Source organism: Ornithodoros turicata, unplaced genomic scaffold, assembly GCF_037126465.1.
Source record: "Ornithodoros turicata isolate Travis unplaced genomic scaffold, ASM3712646v1 Chromosome15, whole genome shotgun sequence".
In the NCBI taxonomy this organism is placed as follows: Eukaryota; Metazoa; Arthropoda; class Arachnida; order Ixodida; family Argasidae; genus Ornithodoros; species Ornithodoros turicata.
The window spans coordinates 307627-329423 of NW_026999318.1; the positions used below are offsets into that span (position 1 = coordinate 307627).

Genomic DNA, 21797 nt, shown 5'->3' on the forward strand with positions numbered 1-21797 from the left:
GTTGCAGTTTTTGGAGTTGTGACTTCAATTGCTTCGATTTCCTCTGCACTTGGTTGGATGCCATCTCCTGAAATCGTATGGCCCATGCAATTCAATTTGTCGAGTTCAAAATTGCATTTGTTTCTATCTAGTGTCAAGTTATACTCCTTGAACCGTCGGAGTACTCTGGCAAGTCTTTCGTCATGCTCCTCTTGGGATCTGCCAAACACAATTGTGTTGTCCGAAATATTTCTAACACTCTCACAGCAGTTCACGTCTTGCATCAGCTTTTGAAAAAGTTCAGAGGCACATGAAATGCCGTATATCAATCTTTTAAACCGAAAGTCTCCAACATTCGTTGAAAATGATGCGATATCTTGCGAGGCTTCATCGAACTCTATTTGGTGATAACGTTCCTGGTGGTCCAACTCCGAAAGTACCTTTGCTTCAAACAAGATTTTCTTATCCTTTTTTCGTACAGAGGGCGCCTCCGCCCTTACTACTTGACTGAAGGCACAACAGGTGTCGCATTGCCACTACAAAACACTATACTCTATAAAAATACTGCACCCTTACTTCATGTTGTCATGAAGATTGCATCTGTACTACGAACTTGTTTAGTATAGAAAATGGAGTGTGCTGCTGAGTTTAGTGGAGTTTTTTTTTGTGTGTGTGCGTGCATGTGTTGGGACTTGGAGGTTGTAGACTCCCATCAGGAATCATTACAACTTGCTAATGACTGTGATCAGCAGTCTTTATAAGGAAAGAGCAGGGTCGTCTCGTTGTAATATTTTCAAGCTCAATAATATGTACGTGATGCTCAAAAAATGCTGGTAAAATACAACATTACATGCGAAACCTTCACATTATACTAACATACAGATAGCTATTGGAGGTACTATAGTCCCACAAGTAAAGCATGCATGACATCCTTGTGACTGCATTTTGTGTTGTCATTCAATTTCACTTTCACACACAACAATTCAACAACACAACTATTTCGTGTAATGTTTTGGCATTATGGTTTGGTATAGGGCTCAATTAATTAAATCAAATCAATTAACTCAATTTAATGAATACAGAATTTTATTAAAACAATGCATTTAAAATGTTTCAATGATAAATTGACCACTAATAATTGATTATGAAACACATGTTCATTACATGGCGATAAGCCCACCACGTTAAGTTCATTACATTATTTCAATAAAATTGACTAATTTTGTTTTATTTATTAATAAAATGCTACAAATAAATAGAATGAAAAGTCATAAAAGTTCTATAGCCCAAACCCCGTGAACCTCTCCAACAAAGAGAGCTCCCCCTAAATGTCAGCTCTTTATCTTGAGCTTCGTCTTTGTCTCTTCGTGCTGAGATTGACCCACCCTCTTGGCAACCCTGCTGTTTATTGGCAGTCAACACCATACCCTCTGACCTTCTGTGCTTTATCGTACACATAAATGTGCGCATCTCTTGTGGCTGTTTGTGATACAGAGAATATGGATGTTGTCTCGAATATTGGTGAGAGCAGATCCGTGATACTCCTGGGGCGTTGCCCGCTGTATGACAGCATGGTACATACATTACGAAAGGTGAATTGAAGCACTCAATGACGAGAGAAATTGAGGAAGGGATGCACGTCCAGATCTCTTCCTGGCTTTCAATACAGTGTTGAAGAAGCCCAATCACAGAACTTCTCCTGAGACTTGTTTCATCATTGGTTGTGTAGTACCGGTGAAGTGGGCTAAAACAGCTTTATTACCACTTCCAGGAGGATTTTTGAAAGTGTTCCTCCGAAGAAGCATCTGCCTCTCTGTACTTCCAAAGTGGTTTTGTTGTGTACAAATTTTTCATGCAATCCTCTTGGCTGGCACATGTTTGAAAGGAGTAAGTTACTGATTCCCACACATTTTTCTATTTTCCAGCCCAAGTACTTCTCCTGGGCCTTTGCCACCCCTTATCCCAGTCAGAAGAAGTACCCACCTGAGTGGGGGTGCTAGGGTGCTGCCTCCTGAGGAACGTGCCCTACATGATTCCTGCCTCCTCGATGAGCTTAATAGGGCCCAGGCTACCGTGGCTTATCTCGTGTCCAAGAAGAAGCTTCACACAAGAGACGACTTTGGCAAAACGTTAGTACATGATGCGTGTAGCAATGCTTGATGGACACAGTTGGACACACTTGAACATAAGTAGGTGCAGGTAAAGTGGGAACAGACATCAGGGCTATTATGCTTTGTGATCTTTCATTCTCCAAGTGTCTCGAAATTGCTGCTCTGTCATCACTAGGGCTCCTAGCTCCCTGCGGTAAAAAATATCTGGATTCTGCGGCAAAAAAAAAAAACTGCAGGAGAAACAACACATAATAATGGCCGCACAGGGTAAACGTGAAGCCCCCCCCCCCCCCTCTCACTCTCTCTCGCTGCTGTCAGAAGCACTGTAAGCAAACAAAAGAAAATGCTCGTTCTCACTGCTGAGGTCGTAAATTGAAATTCTCTTCATTCCCACTTAATACTGCACAAACAACCTGCCAGGCCTGCCGTTCGGCACCCTCTCAGGCGAAGGCACCCGGGGTGGTTCCCCCTGTCGCTACCCCCCCCCCCCCTTCCCCATCGCTACGCCGACATCGCCCCCCCCATCGCTCTTCCGCAGAATGTGGACTCTGAAATGTTCATTGCATGTCCGTTGCAAGAAAATCTGGTTCCAGCCTGGCTAGATCACATGTTTTCAGGCTTCCCATATCCTGTTACAGTTGCACCAGTGCCCCAAAGTGATGCACGTCCCTACACAGCATAAAAATGTTGGGTGTGAAACTTTATTAATTTTTTTTTTATCTTCTGTTTTTTTGTGTGTGTTTTTTTCTGTAATGCAGCACTCTAAAGATAGTGCTTTAGCAATTTGGCAAGATTTTCCTCCTTGAGGCACTGACTTTAGGAGCAGACCAAAATTTTAAATTTGAGCAAAAAACTGAATTTTGGCGCCTGGGTATTCTGGCTTGTAAGTGTACCGGAGTTTGGTGAATGAAGACCCTGGAAAGAAAGCACAGGGTGGTTTGTTTTAGTAGAGGGCTCCTACGAGCAGTGATTCCACTCCTGCACCAAATATTCCAAGCTGTATTTTTTTGCGCCATCCTGATAAAAATATCGAACTTTAAGCCAAAGTGCTCCAAACGGAGCGTGCCGTCTTCTCTCACCTGGACACGGGTGGCTGGAACACTGACTGGGGATAGGGTGAGATATCCCCTTTCAGCAAGACACCTTTCAGCATCCAAAGTGCATCCATCAATGCATGCATCCATCGTTGTAGTTCAGTTATGGGTAGTTCGGTCCTCGTTGAAGTGGGAGAGGCAAAGTTAGAGTGCCACATCAGCCCTATGGCGAGTATGTGTGTGTCAAGTGCTGATTACTGTCCTGTTTATACCTGCAGATATCTTCACCATGCAGTTGCAACGGGTGAACGGGCAGTAGTGTACTGGTTGGTGAAAAAATACCTGAAGAACCCCGAAAAATGGATCTCCATCAATGTGCAGGACAACCTGAAATCTGTAAGCACTGCTCTTCCATTGAATTGTAGCAGTTACGGCCCCTGGTTTATGGTGGTCACATATCTTGAAAGTTGGTGAAAGGAATACCCTTTCTCTTTGCGCTTTGAAAGGTATTGCTTTCTGTTTTGTTTATTTTCATTTCAATGTTTCGGGCATTGTCACTAGCCGACTTTCAGACTGCAGAAACTAGAGCAACACGTGTATACACATGTAGTTACTGTTTCATTACACTTTGGGGACAAATAATGCTCAGTGGACAGTGTTACGGTTGCTCCTACAGGAGCCACAGAAAGGTAGTCTGTATCTGCTTATTTTCTCGAAGGAACATTATTGAACGAAGATGTCACACATTTGAAAAATGAAGGAAGACACACACAGTAATAACAGACGTAAACGTGCTGCAAAAGATAAAACAAAGGCTGCATCTGTGTACCAATTTTGCTTAGATGGGGTAGTTTACGGGAATGCTTGTTGCACCTGCAAACTGGGAATTCTAACTTGATGTAACTACAGTTGCGAAGAGTAAGTAAGTTGTGAACTACATGTGAAGCATAGCTTGATATTGTGATCCTGTAGCAATTTTTAGTTGCTGAATGTTGGGCACGTTGATACACATGGTGAAACGAAATAACAAAACAAAACGGCTGCAGAGGTGCGTATCAACGTTGTGAAAAGCGGATTGCTGTTAGCAATCATCTGCAATCAAATCTTGTCCACTCGGCGCTTGCAGATTTAATGAAAGTATGTGTTTGAAATGAAGTAATTGAGCATGCACACATACTAAGTTCCATCTTTGTGCAAATATAGGCTTCTGCACACACCCTACATCGGCACAAAAGCCTCGCAATGTAAGGCTGAGACGTGCTTGTGTTCCATAACGTCGGTTGATAAACTAGGGCTTCTAGCTGGCTCATTCTTGGTAGCTTTTCTGTTTTGGCAATTTGATTCTTGGCATCACATTCTGCTGTTCTGTTTGGACTTCCTAGACACCACTTCACTATGCGTGCATGGGGGGGAACTCCTTGGTGGTGGGCTACTTCTGTGAGGCTGGAGCTGCTGTCAACATGGCCACTGAAGAGGGTAACACTCCTCTGCACTTGGCTGCCGAGAGGGGCTTCACGGAAGTCGTTGAGAAGTTGCTCAAGGTGCCCGGCATCGACATTAACTTGGGCGACAGAAAGCGTACGTCGTATTCTGTGTATGGCCTTGCATGTTGTCATCGGACAGGTGGTGTTGCATTCTATGGCCCGGTTTCACCAACGCCAATTAACACTTGAACCGAGATCAGCGGTCCCTTAACTTGAGTTTAACGCTTAACTGTGCTTCACAAAAGGGGGTTATTGTTACTGAAACATTCAGCACGTCACCAACTAACATTTACAAAAAGAAATTGAGCGTTAACTTCAAGTTTAAACAGCGCTTGATCTCGGTTCAAAGTTAACCAGTGTCGGTGAAACCGTGCCTAGGGGCTATGGTTATCTCGTTATTTGAGCCGAAATGGAGTCCCTAATTTTGAGGCATGCTTGGAATCATCCCAACAGGCTGCCGTTTTCATCAAGTTAAGTGAATTTGAAGGTTTCACTAAGCTATATAAGTTCAGTGTCTTTCACAGGCATAATATTCAGAAAAAGAAAAATAGACGTGGTCCAAAACATTAGACAAACCATATTTTGTAACAGCATGCACGACACTGTCATCAGGCACATTGCACCAAGCGTCTCAAATCCAGTGCGCTGGCACAATTCTTCATCTCTCTGTTTATTTAGCCATCTTGTAAGATTTGCTTCCGATACTTGAAACCGCCTTGCCACCGCTAAATTGTTGCTGTAATCACGAAAGTGTTCACTTTTCATCCAAACGCAGCAGACCAACGCCATGACAGTGAATGAATGCTGGGTGATTTCACGCCAGATCAGGCAGGGTGGTCCGGTCGACCTCTTCAATTTTTCTCTTTCAAACATATATTAAAGGGGTCGTAAACAGGCCACCAAACATTTCTGAAATAATGATACCCCATGAAAGAACGAAGATCATAATGCCCAAATATACATTTCGTTCGGCTCGTGCCAGCTCATTGACCCCATGTAACTGCTTTCAAAGATGAGTAACCAGCGAGCCTCTCTCCACCATGCATACGTCACATGGCTACGTAGCGTTTTGCCGTCCAGTCGGGTGGGGGGGGGGGGGGGGCCAAGCTGCGCACATGACATTTCAAATTACCAACCAATAAACATACTTCGTTATCAGCTGTGAGTCGGAGCGCTGAGTTTGTTTGTGTGAAACGAGGTTTTGTGCTTCGTGGTTCCGAAATTCAACGTCATGACATCTTCAACATCTCCGGCTGGCGCAAACGTCAACAGTTGGGCTGCTATCACATAACGCGATTCGAACCCGAGTTCCTTCCAGTCACGACGTGACATGGCTAGCACGCTATCCACTGTACCATGCGAGCTGGTGACGCGATGCTCAAACCAAAGTACGGCAGCCCAGTTGTGGGAACCATTCGAAGATGACGAAGATGTTCCATCGCGCACCTACCTAAGATTCTGGAACTGTAGTCCTGGATATTCATTCACACTCGTGGTGTGCTGCGTGCTACTGCCCAGAAAACGTAGTGCGCATATGATACCTAAGTTAAACGCATTTCTTTTTCAGTTTGAGGCTGTAACTGTTTAGATTTTGAATAGAAGAGGATTCACGTTCATCTAGTCCAATTCCGCATTTGAAATAAAATCATACGTGGAACACTCGATCGTAATTGGTGAGGAAAGCGCTACGTCAAAATGACGTAAAGTTAGAGCGCAGGGCGGAGCTAAAATGCGAAAGAGTGCAGTGGATATTTCATCCATATGCAAGCGCCTTTTGTTTTTGAGCGTTAGTAATTGCAAGGAGTTTTCACTGCATAAGTTTCAATAATATAACACAAGGAAACGTGCACCTTTTGTACCTGTTTATGGCCCCTTTAAAGGAGTACAGAGGGCCATCCAAGAAAATTTCAGATTAAGACATCTGATGAAAGTGTATGTGTCATTATACCAAATAGCGCAAAAGGTCTTGATGTGTGCAATTTGTTTCCCAGAAAAAAACTGACATAAACATAACTCCGCGCCTTCACCCTTAACTCGCCACTCCAGCTATAACGAGGATGAGGAGGTATGATGGCATGTCACCGATGACGGCATAAGGAGACTCGTTCTGGTTCGCCGGTCAGTGGGGGTCAGCGCCTTGTCCCTTTGCCGCCGTAAACCTGTTTTTCCCGTTTTTCCCGGAGAATTGGGGATAGAAGGAGCGGCCGAAGCATTACCGAGCAAGGAGAAATGCTTTATCAGAACCCCGAACAGCTGAGTAGCAGACGACAGCTGAGTAGCAGACAACATTTCTCTAGGCCAATCAGCGAGCGTTCTCCTTATAGCGTCAGCGCGAGGTTCCAGGCAGATCACAGGCTGGTACTGCTCTTTACCACTGTTGCGCACGGTCGCTTTTTGCGGCGTATTTTAAATTCAATTTCCGCGATAATTATGACTCTGTGGTGTAAATTACTTCGCATTGTGCATCTTACTGGCAAACTTAACAGTTTTATAGGAAGAAAACTGGGTGTTAAAAATGACTTCTGTGCTACTTTAACGCCTTCTCCCTCGGCGGCATGTTGGAGCTGAAAGTAGTTGAAAATAATTGGTAAAAAATTGGTAATTGGCAAAATCTGGTACATAAACATGCGCTCGAAATTCATGCGGATTCGGGTAAAAAAAACTTCCAGCACGCTAAATTATGGGAGAAATCTGACTCAGTTACTCAAACTAACTGTACCAGTTTGGCACAAACTGTGATGTAATTGCATTTGCTGCCAAACAAGTTAATGCGCATTTGTATAGACATCTCAGTGAGGGCGATTTGGCGGGTAAAAATCGGGTTTCACCCTAACGAGGCAACCTTCAATTCGGGCTGCACGTTCGGGAAAGAATCGGGTTAAACCCTGAAACTTCAGGCTCTAATAATGCGAAAGCTTTTTGTGTGCACGATAATTCTTGCACTATTTTCAGTGTTCATATTAATGTCCTACTCTGATAGTTTTGATGATTCAACCACTCCTCAGGACGCACTCCGTTACATGCTGCTGTCATGAGCCACAATAGGATTATGGTTAACCAAAGTGATCGCTCTAAGAAGACTCAGCTTGACTGCAGAGATGTCATCATAAAGCTGCTACATCATGAAGCCAGCATTTGTGAGCAGGTAGGAAACGTTCAGACATTCCTAAGGCCCCAGGTTTTCCGTTATTCCGCGAAAATATTGCAGAATCCTTCATTTGGCACAGAATTTCATGGAATCTCTTATTCTTAGGGGTGCGCGGATATTCGAGTAAAATGTCAATCACTCAAAGTATTTCATACACATATCAAATACCCAATATATCAGGGTGTCGAACCGCAAAAAATACAGGTTTGGTTCAGGTTCGGGTTCGCGCTGCTTTGATTTCGTTCCAGTTTAGTTCCGGTTCAGCATCGCCAAAAATCACACCGGTTTCCTAAACCAGTTCAACACTTCCATTTTATATGTTTCATAACACTGCTTTTATCAGGAAATGCGTGGCTAATAGCTTGCTGTTGTCTGCATTGTCATTTTTAGCGGTCAGATACTCCTTTTAGCGAGAGAAAGTCGAAATGGCTGAACACTTATTGCAAATAGATTCCATGCTGATGAAGCGGTGTAGTCCTGCTACTTTCTGTTCCCAAAATCTCTTATTTTCACACGCACGGTGCCAGCAAGATACACTTAAAGGAAGCCTAATAAGATGGACAGTGTTACATAGACGACAGTACTTGCCAGCACACTGCATTTGCAGCTTGAATCGATTTGAAACCGTACAGAAGCATGTCGAAAATAAGCCTGCCAGCCTTACACTGTCCGAGCTCACAGCAGTGTACTTAATCCACAACACTAAGGCAATGTGTCGTGACACAATTGCACTACCAATAAGCATCGTTTATTTGTGCATTTACAACGCTGTTTCCAAAGTTATATGCTAGCTGTGATGGTTCTGGATCCCCTGGAGCTCTGGATCCAGCAGTTTTTGGTTAAATATCAGATTGAACCTTGCATTTGCTGATTTGAATCGAGGGGAGGTGGGTGGGGTGTGGGAGGGGGGTAATGGTTGGGCATAACCGGGTATAACCCTAAAAAGTCAGGCCCTAAATATACGGTGCTTTTTTTATTCAACACCAATTTTGTTGCGGAACATTATTAGAGCTGCATAAATTTGTGGGTGGGTTACACAGCCATGTGGACATCATGTGGTACAGCGTATGCGACTACTGGACGTCTAATTAGCTAAACTTCATGAATTAACTTATTAATGAGATGTTTTTTGGGAGATGTGAGATAACAGAATTAGAGCAAGTCATCATTTAAATCCATCATCCTTATTAAAAGCCCTGTGCAGCAAACGTACCTTGAGATATAAATTCCTGAATTTTGCTACGCAAATGAGCCGAAACCACTACTATGCATTACTGGAGCACAGAAATAGTGAGAGACATTCCACATGAGAGGGCCACAGAGGGCAATGGAGCTGATTGGAGAAGACTCTATTCTGTTGGCCATATAGACCGCTGTCTCGCTAAGATAAGACCAAGGCCGTGTCGTTTCTGCCCTAGAGAGGTGCGTTGTTCTGGTTTCGGCTCATTTGCATAGCAAAATTTGGGGCTTTATATCACTGATTATCTATATCTGACACTATCTATGTCAATTATATATCAAAGGGTCCAACGTGCTGAAGTATCCCACGAGCAGAAGGATCCAACCGTGGATCCTTCTGCTCGTTGGATGCTGCAGTTCGTTGGAACCTTCCTCACGGTCGATTATATGTCGAAGTGAGTGCGTAACGTGCTGAAGCATCCAACGAGTCGAAGGATGCACGGCCGGACATTATTCACTGGATGGTCATGCATTAACCATTAACACCGCATCCGAAATGAGTAAGTGGATTAAATGCCCCCTGCGCATACTGTCCAGAAGTTTTTCTTGGCATTTTGGTGGCTGTTTGCCATCACGAGAGCCCCTATGTGTTATTATTAGGGGAATTACCGAACGAAGTCTTATTGTGGCGAACTTCTTAAGTGAGGATGTGTGTGTCGCGCCACGCGTTATTTCCGCTCATCCTCTCAATGTTCACCCGGTCACTAAGCTCAGTTTTTAGTGACCGCTCAGTTTTTTTAACTCGGTTTTTTAAAACTTGCCCTTTTTTCTTATGTGCATCTGTAGCGCCAGCGTAGTTCGGAGACAAAAGTGAGTGGAGCCATGTTCGTGGATTTTTTTATACAAAAAGAATAACATGAATACAGATTGCATTAAATATGGGACGCCAAAATTCCGATGTCGGCCACACTATCCAGATTTATTACAATGTTGCTGAATGTCGCTTGGTTGCTCTCCAGCCATGATTCAAACATCGCCATTTCCGGGGCCAGCTGCGTGTTCCTCCGCAGTACTTTCTGAGACTGTTGCCTTGCCACGGCCATGGGGTCATGAAGAAGACCCTGGATACAGTTCTGCGTGGCATGCTGCGACACCTGTAACCATTGGTTCAGTTCTGCAAGGGTTGGGTGGCGATTTGGCAGGTGACTGTGTAGGCTGTTGTGCCGCCCTTCTACGTAGTTGGTCGTTCTGGGCCCTGTATTTCCATACTGGCCCCAAGTATCACCAATGCTGGCATTTTCCAGCCAGTATGACTGGAAGTGCCTCGCGAAGCTGCTCAACTTGGCTTCTTCGAAGGGCGTCGAAAATGGTCTTGCTTCGAGGAGGTCTCTGGCAAAGGTCAAACGAAGGGAATAAAGGGCAAAGGGTAGATGTCGAATTCAGCGGAACCATTCGTTCACAGCATTGTTTTTTTAAATGACCTTCAGTCCCAATTGGTCTCGCTTTTGGTTGACGGCCTTTGCAAAGTGGAAGGCACATCCTCGAATCGCGAAATATGAGAAAACGTTATGATGTGGGGGCATAGCACACTTGTACTATTCGTTGGACCGAACTTGGCAATGGTGCCCACCTTCAGGGAACTGTGCTCGCTTCAAAACACAATGTTGGCGGCTTGAAATGCAGCGCATTCGAAATCGAACAGCCAAGTTGCCGTCTGGAGTCCGCCCGTACTTCCATACCTTTGCTCAAGAGCACGCTTCAATGTCGTAAACATCTTTTTGTACGCCACAGTGTTGCATGTTTGCATTAGAGCGTAGAGGACAGGATGGGCCTCACCCTTTACGAGGACAGGAATCGTGTGAAGCTGGCCAGGGTTGTGGAACTCGGGTGTGCTGTATTTAAAATTTCTGTCGCCGAGTACTAACTCCACGCGAAACACAGCTTCCGAGTCCTTCTCGGCGAAGAAAACTAGCATCTTTCTTCCGTCCACCTGATCCTCGGCTGCAAGAATACTTCACCGTCTGCAGTTAGCCACAGCTGGGGCAATAGAGCTTCCACAGAGTTTCCTCGGAAGTCGGTGAAGTGATGGTTGGATGACAGTGCTATCCGTTTTGAACCAAAACCGTAACCCGTTGTCATGGTGTCCTTGATGTCCTGCCGGGCATTCGCATCCTAATTCGAAAATCTGCCGTCAGTGGTTGATAGTGCTTCGTCGAATGCCTGGCAGGGTCGCTTGCGGCTTCGTCGAATCTCTGTGCACACTTCATACATGTATCTTTTGCTCAGAACCTGCGAAGTTGTAGCGTCCTCTTGTGGCGTACAGCTCTGCAGAGTTCTGGAATGGTCGGGGTCTGTAACCAACACGCCGTTCTTAACAGTAACGTGCAACTGGGCAGCACTCACATTCATACATGGCAGACTTGCTGGCCTTGTAGCACGCAGTACACCGATAATAACTCCCCGAAGGGTCCCTTGGGTGCTTGGACTTGAGGGAAAATTCGAACACTGCATTTGCCCACCTCCTGCTACGGTATTGGATGATGTCGTGAGTCCTGTTGTGGGAGGGTGCGTAGATTGGAGTACCGTAGTTAGACTCCATCATCGGCCGGACACGTCCGCTGTGCTCTGTCATCACAGCCAAACTGTACAAAAGTACAGTCGAAGTGAGGAACTTAGTTAATGAATCATCTTTTGGAAGAAATGCGGTTTTCTTCTTTTGTATTCCCTTCCATTCTTTACAATGGACACGGGAATAAAAAGGGGGACGTCGCCCCCGCTGGAGAAGGAGGACATCGCCCTCCTAGACAAAATATATTATGTCATTCTTAAAACCATGTTGGATCCTCCGTCTCGCATTGGACCCTTCTTCACGTTGAATACTTTTTCATGCTGTCACGTGACCCTGTTGGATCCTCCTTCTCGTTGAACCCTCCAGCTTGCACGTGCATGGCGTGGCAGCTTGTCTTAGCTTGGTTTTTGCGGGTCGGGGCCACATTTTTCGGGTGGTTGACAGTTTCATCATCTGAAATAACTTAAAGGAGCAGGGATGTGACATTAACATGGCTCAGAACCCCTGTCTCATCTGTCAAGCTGTCCCTGTGTGCCACCAACAGTAGGTTTGGCAGTGCCCTGAATTCCCTTGGTACCATCAACGATAGCTTTTGCAGTGCTTTACACACAAGCAGCATTGAGGACTGTAGTGCTTGTCCGAAGCACGATTGAAGCTACTGAGGAACCTCGTCAATGTCTGTGTGAGCGGACCTGGAACTCCTTGAAATGCTAAAACTTAATAGCACCTATTACTCATTACACAATATAGTTAAGGTCTGATTTTTTCGGGTTTAATGCCTTTTCCAAATTCAGGAGGGAAATACCGGGTGTTATTTTTAAATCAATAACTCGAGGTGAAATCGGGTGCTACTGGTACATTTGGGAGTTACTGGGTTATTCATGATGTAAAACCTCGAGACTAGGGAACACGAAGGGACAGACACAAACACGAAGTCTCCTTATGGGTTATTATGTTTTCCTTTCTGTCCAGCAGGCCATGGTTGTTCTTGTTGCACTCAAATACTATTTACATCAGATATGCATACAAATTGCTATCAAATAATGGATGCGACACATGATTAAAATGCAGGGAAACCTTGGGTTTAACTTGAATTACTCCTGAACAGATTTGGGGAGGAATAATTTGAAGAGACGGACATAACCTGAGCATGTTAGACCCTAGATATAGTGTGTTACAGTATGCAGCCAATTGCCTCACTGAGGCGAACCACATATTCTTAAGGGGGCACTAAAATGCAAAAACAAGTTCATTTCAAATTACGTTACACGCTACGTTAATTTCATACTTGTTATCATAATTCAAAACCTTGATCCCGTTTCCAAGCCACAATAATAATTATACCGGACTCTTTCTTGCTTCGGCGCTAAGCAGTGAACAACGCTTCAGCTCGTGCATCGGTGTTTTTAGTCGAACATGCGCGTGCCACGCCATGGAGCAGTCCCAGTTAAAAACATAGTGCGCGTTGCAAAGCGGACTGGTGTGGCTGTCCGAAGGACGTTAAGATAAATGTTGTCAGTGGAACATTTGCGAGAACTGTTGTGGGCTACGATTCAGTGAATCAGTATTGAAAAATTCAGCAGTGTGCATCATGGCGTGCATATACGGAACACTATGGCTGTACCCGTTCCAAATCTACACGCACTCGATAGGTATGCGTGCGCTTCTTCTGCTGTCTCATTGGATGCCGCCAATCTTTTCATGGCGTTTTCATGGCATTTTTCTTCTAAACGGTACCATTATGTGAACTAATTTTGTTTGACTTGTACTAATTGAAACACTGACTTTCATTTGAGTGCAAGTTGTTTTTTTTTTTTTCATTTTAGTGCCCCTTTAAGTTTGAGGATGGGAGAAGGCACTGCGTTGTTCGCCTTGACTACACACCAGCTCGCTTGCTGTCTTATTTTCTGTTCTTCCGTTACTTTGTGTAATTTTGCTGCCAGCACCCTCTCTTGAATAACACTGTACCTTCCTCTCTCTTTTTTTACGAAGCGTCAGAGCCACAGATACCAAAAAGAAGTTTCTGACTGAGTTCTTGGGTCTGTGTCTATTGGATGTGAGCGCAGAAAGTAAAATGTATATTGCCTGTCAGTGTGCTATCAGATGGTAGTATTTTGTATGGTATTGCCTGTTTTACAAAGGGGCAGTTTAGGCATCTTGGCCAATGGCTGGGGTAATAGTGTATTGCCTATGAAGCCCATGTTGACCATGCATACTCCTTTACACTGTCCTTATATGTTTGCTCATCTCTCTCTTATGTCTTCTTTCCAGGACATTGTCGGTGAGACGGTCATCCACTATGCAGTCCACACACAGAAGTTTGACTTGCTGAAGGTAAATAGATAATTTACCAGAAGTCTGCCCTGAAAAGTGTATTTTAAGAAGTATGGAAAACCAGATGCCTTTAGTTCCTTTGCAGAATAGGTTACCATGCTGTGAATGTATTAGCAAATGAGCACGAGCACAGTTTTGAACAGCCAAAGGGATCAAAATTATGATGGTTTGTGTTGAGACTGTAGACTAGCCTGTTACTAGTGGTTGTTTTAACGTTTCATGGTAGAACCCGAGATGTGGTTCGGAAGACTGCAAACTGTTCAGTCTGTATCAGTCAGTCAGTATCTGTACATGCCCTTGCTAGTATAACACTTTAAGGTACAAATAGCAACATGTCATCGCATATTTACCCAATTCTAACATGCCCCCAAATCTAACGTGAAACCAAAGTTTAGCGATGCCCGGACGGAAAAGTATCAAAAAGACCACCACGTGGTAAACGGACAATGAACAAATGTTTATTCCTCATCAGTGTCATTGTCTCATGTTTCTTTGTCATTATCGACTGCCCACATGCAACCGTCTTAGGTCCCATCGTGCTCATATTTATATCCCACACTTTTTGAATGCGTTGTGGCCCTTGGCTTTCACCCTTATGATCTCCAATGTCAAGGACAAGTGTCATGCTCGCAAGTCCTTTATGAAAACTACAACCTGCCCCACTGGTGAAACCTGCCCCACTTAGGTCAATTAAATCCTTTGCACGTCGACTTCAAAGCCAGGATTCACACTTTCTGTTCCTACCATTCCCGCATGTTTGTCTCTGGCACGGAAAACCTTCTAGGTGCTGCATGGTTTTCCTCTCTCTCAGCGTAGACAATAATTTATCCTATTAAGGGAAAAATCATGGGAAGGGAAAAACCCTCATGGGAAAAACTTTTCCTTCATTGTGCTCCAAAACTTGCAACGATCACCAAAGCATATTCAGTAGAACCCTGTTAGATCGTAACTCCGCATTTAGTAAGAACCCAGCTATTGTAAACACTAGTGCCGGTCCTAACTGAATTATTACGCCTTCTATGGCTTAATGTTCTGATATAGTAAACACCAACTACTCACTGTTCTAGTTTTAGTAAAACTTATTTGGCATGGTTGCTGGCGTAAGAAGCGTGGGGGACAGAGAAATAGACTGAACAGGTGTGGGGAGAACTCTGTTCAGTGGTGGCGCTGCATGTGCCACCATTGCCGTAGCCTTCATTCGCTTCAGTGATGCCTCTGTATGTTTGTGTTCTTTGTGACTTGTCTTGTGTGGTTTGTACGCATTTTAGCCAGCAACAGTGTCAGTTCTAACCAGAAACAGAATCAATGGCAATATGCCCAGATGACCAACATCAAGAACTTTTTTTTCCAAGATACCGTTGTGCTATGAAGCAGACTTCTAAAACCAGCTTTTATAAGCCCATATTCTTTGGTCTGAGCCCAATAAACATTTCATTTTCACTGCCATTTTGTACCCTGTTATGGAGATTTTAAAGGATTTTTAAGATGCTCCTGATGTAATAAAACTCCTGATATAGTAAATCTATGGCATGGTCCTGACCAGTTTACTATAAAGCGTTCTACTGTACTTGCACGTGGCACTGTCGTAGTTAACAAGTTTTGTACCGCAACCAACAACCATGTGGTTTAGGATAGACTTCAAGCAGTGCCGTGTATGCCAAATGGAGTTTGGCCATTAATGGGACCTGCCTATACCTGAGGCTCCACCCACTTTTTGAGGGATCTAGCCAATCACAGGTCGAAATACAGTTGTCTATTATTACATCCATCCAGTTACCATCCATTACATACCTCAACGTTATTTGCTGTGCCACCGTGCCACCATTTTGGAGAAACTCAATTGATTCGGATTGAAACGGATATCACTGGTGACAGACCAAAACGATGAATTTTGTGCCCACTTTTATCAATGCCATCTGCATGGAGAGAGGCATGTTGGGAAGGCTCAGAATTGCAGAAATGGTTGCTGGCAGAAGTGATTGGCCAGGAGTGCTGTACAACCGCGTCTTCGTAGCAGACGACTGCCAGTATGAAGTTTTAAATCACGTAATGTAAGTAGATCGAATCAAAAATGAGCAAAGATGTATGTATAAACAAAATGCAATTATATAATACAAAATCCTACGTATAAGGGTCGTCGTCCTTGCTATTTTCTTGGTACCACGGTCTTAACTAGGTGCTAACGTTGGTGATGAAACATACCATTTTCTCGTAAATAATGATGGCGGAGCAAAAGTTGGAAGCTGATTTTGCAGATGCGTACATGAGGATATATACTCACAGTACGAAACTAAAGTAGTCTGTGAAAATTTGTTGTCACGAAATCTCTGCTTCGCCATTCCAAGCACCATCCTCCATCTTGGAGAAAATTTGGTGTCATGGCAGCTCCCATGGAAAACGGTAACCAATGAAATGCGCCTAAGTTTGATTGACAGGTCGATCCTCTTCTTTAGGCTCCTCCTAATGGCCAGACCCCCTTTGGCATACACTGCACTGACTTCAAGACGCTTGCGGCTGCCCCTCCAGCCGTCTGCATGTGTCATGTTTTGGAAGAGTGAGGAGTGGGCCGCATGGATCGCTTGTACTCGATGTTTAGGCACAATTTTTCTCAAAACAATGTACGCCTAAGAATCTGGTAAATATGGTAGTTGGTTACCGCACAGATATCCTATTAAGCTAGTTTTTGCTCTACCCATATCAAACAGATGAACAACAATACATGTGTTCACTCTAATGAGGCTTGTGCAGTGACGTCATGTTTGTTCACGTGACATTGGAAAACTTATTGCCGTACTGAAGTCACAGTAGGAGGGCATCCCGTGAGTTGTTGCGGTATGCGTGCAGTTACGAGAGAAAATTGTAAAAAGACCAGCCGCAGCCGCAGAAAGACGCCTGTGACGCATCCCCGTGTTTTCCCATGTCATGTGGCTACAAGGCGCGCAAAGGCTGCGTGTGACGTCACGTGCACAAGCCTCATTCAATCCAATGTGTTGTTGACACTTCTTACCATGTTACTTTGACACAGCTTGGCGAGAAGCAGTGTCGCTAAACAGTTTCCATGTACAACTCATAATTTATTTAGCGTTCTTATTAGAGCTGTGTGTTGCGAAAGGAGAAGGAGGAACTGAGTAGGGCGCGTGATCACGGGAATAAAATCACTTGTTTTTCGTTGGGCAAGAAGGCGAGCAGTCGTGGTCCCTGTTACTTCGTTTCGCTAATTCGGAACATTTTGGTGCCGAAACCCGGGACGACTGCACTCGACAATGCCCCGCGAGGGTCAACTAGATCGCCTCAAGAGGACTCGAGCTGGGATCCGTGGGATGGTTACCCGCACCATCGCGCATCTAGAAGAATGCCTCGCACGCCCCGATATTCCAAAGGCCAGCGTTGAGGTAGACATGGACTACCTGGTTGCACGGAAGGCCGCGTTGTGCAACCTCGATCAGCAGATTCTCGAACTCATCGACGACGATGCTGGGTTCGATGAGGAGAACAACGCTGTGTTGGAGCAGGAAAAGCGGATCGAAGCAGCCATCAGTCAAGCGAAGCGGGCCCTCCGCGAACAGTTGCACACGACTGGGGATCCGCCGTCTCAAGCAGGCCGCACCGTATCGCTGCCGAAGCTGCAGATCCCGAAATTCGGAGGGAAACTGCAAGACTGGCAAAGATTTTGGGAACACTACGACGCTACGATTCATGGAAATGCTTCCCTAGCTCCAGTAGAGAAGTTTAAATATCTACTATCTTTTCTTACGGACGACGCCAAACGAGCAATTGACGGCATCGGTCTCAGCGGGGACAATTACGCTACCGCAATACTGACTCTCAACCAACGATTCGGGCGCACAGATCTACTCTCAGCAGAACATCTAGATAAGCTACTGGCCCTCCATTCGGTGAACAGCTGTAGTGACGTAGCCCAGCTGCGTCATCTGTATGACGAGGCGTCACGGCATACAAAGGCTTTGGAATCGCTTGGCATACCCCGATCGAGTTACGATGTCGTTCTATACAGGGTGCTTACGCGCTGCATTCCTACCGACCTCTTCGTCCAGTTTCAGCACAGCAGGAAAGCGGACGCTGCATCTGGCGGGAACAGTGGCGGCGGGGCTCCCTCCGCTGACGGCACAAGGACTTTCTCGACAGCGGAACAGGTGACCGCTCTTCTTACGTTTCTGCGGGTGCAAGTCGAAAGTAGGGAAGAAGCGGCCTTTCACCGTCCCCGCCACGTTCAGAAGGACAATTCGGAAGGCACCCTGCAAGCACGCTTACCGTCCGCGGCAGCCCTCCCTGCTGCTGTCAACGTCCAGGGGCAACGTCCAGCGGCTCCAGTTTCCCAGAGGAATTGCGCGTTTTGTCGTGCAAGCGACCACTTCACCGAAGATTGTCCTGTTCCCACAACACCAGAAGAGAAAAAGCGGCTGCTGAGCTCCACGCGGCGCTGTTATCGATGTGCAAAACGCTACCATCATGCACGCCACTGTCGAACCTCAGCCAGTTTAGTTTGCAGGAAGTGCAGTGGTCACCATCTCACAATACTCTGTGATATACAGCCCGTGGCAGCGTCTCTAGCCGCCGAACCCCATCCGGCAACGGCCGCAGCGCCGTCTCCAGTGCAAGCAACACCAGCTTCTATGGACAGTACAGTCATACTGCTTCAAAGTGCTGCGGTGGATGCCTCTGGCCCAGGAGGCAAGGCAAGAGTCCAGATCCTGCTTGATAACGGAAGCCAACGGACCTTTATCAGAGAGGACCTCGCTATGAGCCTACAATGTGCGACAATCGACGTTGAGGACTTGGCCATCTACGCGTTTGGATCAACGCAATCTGCCCGCCACAGATGCAGTAAGGTCACTGTAAACATTACAGGCCGTGACGCCACCTTCGAGTTAGAAGCTCTAACGATTCCCGAGATATGCAAGTCCCTGAGCCCTTCGCTGGATCCGCATTTAACATGCATGCTACTTGAGCGTGACTTGCAACCTGCGTCAACATCAGGCGTTTCCCGAAGTGTTGACATCCTGGTCGGAGCAGACAACTACTGGCGTCTTGTAACGGGACGAATTCTGAGGATGACGGAGGATCTCACTGCCGTTGAAACGGTGTTTGGTTGGGTTATACAGGGCTCAACGACCGTGCATACCCGGCTCCCCCAATCGACATGTGCCCTACTTCTCACTTGCGGAGATCCAGAGTCTGACTGTAGTGCCGAAGACTTGTGGAAACTTGACACGCTCGGAATCACAAGTCCCGAGCCCACAGCCAGCCACGTGTGCAGCACGGACCTCCAGGTCTTCGAGGCGGGCATAGCAAAGTCGAAAGAGCGGTATGAGGTTCCCTTGATGATTCAGGAGCCTGGGCTTCCACTGGATGCCAACAACAAAGCAACGGCAGTGCATAGGCTCCGAGCCCAGCTCAGACGATTTAGCAGCGCATCAGAGGTTCTGCGGCAATACGACAAAACAATAAGAGAATATTTCGTAGAAGGCCATGCGGAACAAGTTACTGGCCCTGATCCCGACCGTAATCTCTACTATCTGCCTCACCATGCTGTAGTACGTAGCGAGGCCGCCACAACCAAGATCCGAATTGTTTTTGATGCGTCATCCCACATCACTGGCCAACCGTCGTTGAACAACGTGTTGTCGAAGGGGCCGAACATGAACAGTGACCTCTTGCATCTCCTACTCACCTTTCGGTACCACCCGGTAGCCCTCACTGCCGATATCCGGAAGGCATATCTCCAAATATTAATTCGGCCGGAAGATCGCGACGCCCTTCGTTTCCTTTGGGTTTCCGACCTTCCATCTGCCTCCAACCCGTACCCGCCGTTGCAGGAGTGGAGAATGACACGAGTGCCCTTTGGGGCTGCCTCCAGCCCGTTCCTCCTCGCGGCAACCTTGCAGCACCATTTCAGATCTGTCAGCCATCGTTACCCAGCCACTGCTGCACGACTTTCCACCAGCTTTTACGTGGATGACTTGGTAGTCGGGTGCAGGGATGTCGCAGAAGCCCAGACTTTCTACAAGGAGACCAGAGCCATCTTGCAAGAGGCGGGGATGGACATTCGGAAATGGGCGTCAAACTCCCCAGTCCTTCAAGAGAAATATCTGAATGATGGAATCGCATACGACAACGTCTCTGAACTGGGCTCTGTTCTTCGTGTACTCGGTGTGCCGTGGGACAGACAATTCGACGAGATCTGGGTCCCCACGCGGTCCGTCCAGGCCTTCGCTAAAGACGCCCCTTCCACGAAACGGGGGGTACTGCAGGTTTTTTTCTCGAATGTATGATCCTTGGGGTTTCCTCTTTCCATTCGCCATCACAGCGCGCCTACTGTTCCAGACTTTATGGAAGGAAAAATGGCCTTGGGACTCCCCTCTACAGCCACCACTGCTGGACGCATGGCACGCATGGGTGAACGATCTGGCAACTATATCGGAGGTACGGCAGTCAAGATGGGTACTCGGATCCCAGCACAGCTTGCTCGATCTTCAAGTATTTGCAGACGCAAGCCCACGGGCGTACGGTGTCGTAGTGTACGTTCGCAGTCGAACAAGTGACGGCCGCATCAAGGTTTCCTTGCTCATCGCCAAGGGTCGCGTTGCTCCACTAAAGCCTCTAACATTACCGCGACTAGAGCTTCTCGGGTGCCTACTCGCTGCGCGCATTTTCTGTCGCATCATCAATTCCCTGCCCATCGCAGCACTCCAGGCCACCTTCTGGACGGACTCTACAATAGCTTTGCACTGGGTCAAGAATGACACTGACAAGTGGCCGCCGTTCGTCGCAGCCCGCACAACCGAGATACGACGGCTAACAAACCCGCAACAATGGTTCCATTGCGAAGGCAAACACAATCCCGCGGATCTGCTAACCAGAGGCATATCCGCGAAGGCTCTGCTCGACAGCCAGCTGTGGTGGTCAGGTCCGCGGTGGCTATCGCAAGAGTTCGACTCAGCGGCTGCTCCCGTGGTTGATGCAGAGGTCTTTCCGACGGAAGAAGTTTGCTGTGTGGCAGTCGCGACAAGATTGGACCTCCCGCTGCGGTTGGCCGATTACAGTTCACTGAAGCATATTCTAAGGCTTACGGCTCACGTGCTCAGGTGCATCCACAATCTGCGCTACCCGCAGTCAAGGACGACAGGTCCACTTTCTGCAGAGGAATTGACTTTCTGAGAGTCCGTGCCTGCGAGCTGACAATGGCGAACGGATCGCAAATTCGGCGCCCCGTCCAGTTACTGCATCGCCTGGAAGCGGATATAGAGCCATCGGCGGCGCGGGAGGATGTTGCGAAAGGAGAAGGAGGAACTGAGTAGGGCGCGTGATCACGGGAATAAAATCACTTGTTTTTCGTTGGGCAAGAAGGCGAGCAGTCGTGGTCCCTGTTACTTCGTTTCGCTAATTCGGAACACTGTGTGAATAATTATGTGTGTTCTAGAGCTGTGTGAATAGCAAAATTCAGAAGTCAAATTGAATACGAATATCTTACAGGCTCTGCAAATAGAATTTGAATTGTTTATTTCATCTTTGAATCAAACCTTAACATGTTTCCAAAAAGCCCAATTAGAATATTCTGAATATCTCACCTTGGAAAATTTTGTAACTTTGGGCCCATTGCGGAACAGCTGCTCCTACTGGTGGAGCCAACAGCTTATCAGTCAGAATAAAACATCGTAAGAAAAAGAAGATTTCTGGCATTGGAACACACAGTACTGTGCAGGGTGTGCACTGGAACTATGGCACTGCTAACCATGCAGACATCTAAAAGAACTCTTCACTAGGGACCACATGTTTCATTTCTCATGATTTTTATGCTTCCAATACCACGACAGCACTAGACTCGCAGTGCACAGCACTTGTGACACATGTTCGGCCATTGTATGTATGCACAACATGAACAAATATATTCTATTTCTCTTGTTCTAGTTTCAATGAAACTGAATGAGAACCTGCAAA

The 21797-nt window shown here is 46.2% G+C and overlaps 1 protein-coding gene across 2 annotated transcripts in view; it reads left to right on the top strand.

The window, feature by feature from the left end:
• Positions 1–21797, top strand: part of LOC135372520 (ankyrin repeat, PH and SEC7 domain containing protein secG-like) — a 72786-nt gene that overhangs the window by 33107 nt on the left and 17882 nt on the right. For both annotated transcript variants that reach the window (XM_064606121.1, XM_064606122.1), the window contains exons 2-6: positions 1905–2108; positions 3403–3520; positions 4507–4702; positions 7614–7753; positions 13776–13838. In XM_064606121.1, the coding sequence (XP_064462191.1) occupies positions 1905–2108; positions 3403–3520; positions 4507–4702; positions 7614–7753; positions 13776–13838 (721 nt within the window). The remainder of the gene's footprint in view (positions 1–1904; positions 2109–3402; positions 3521–4506; positions 4703–7613; positions 7754–13775; positions 13839–21797) is intronic.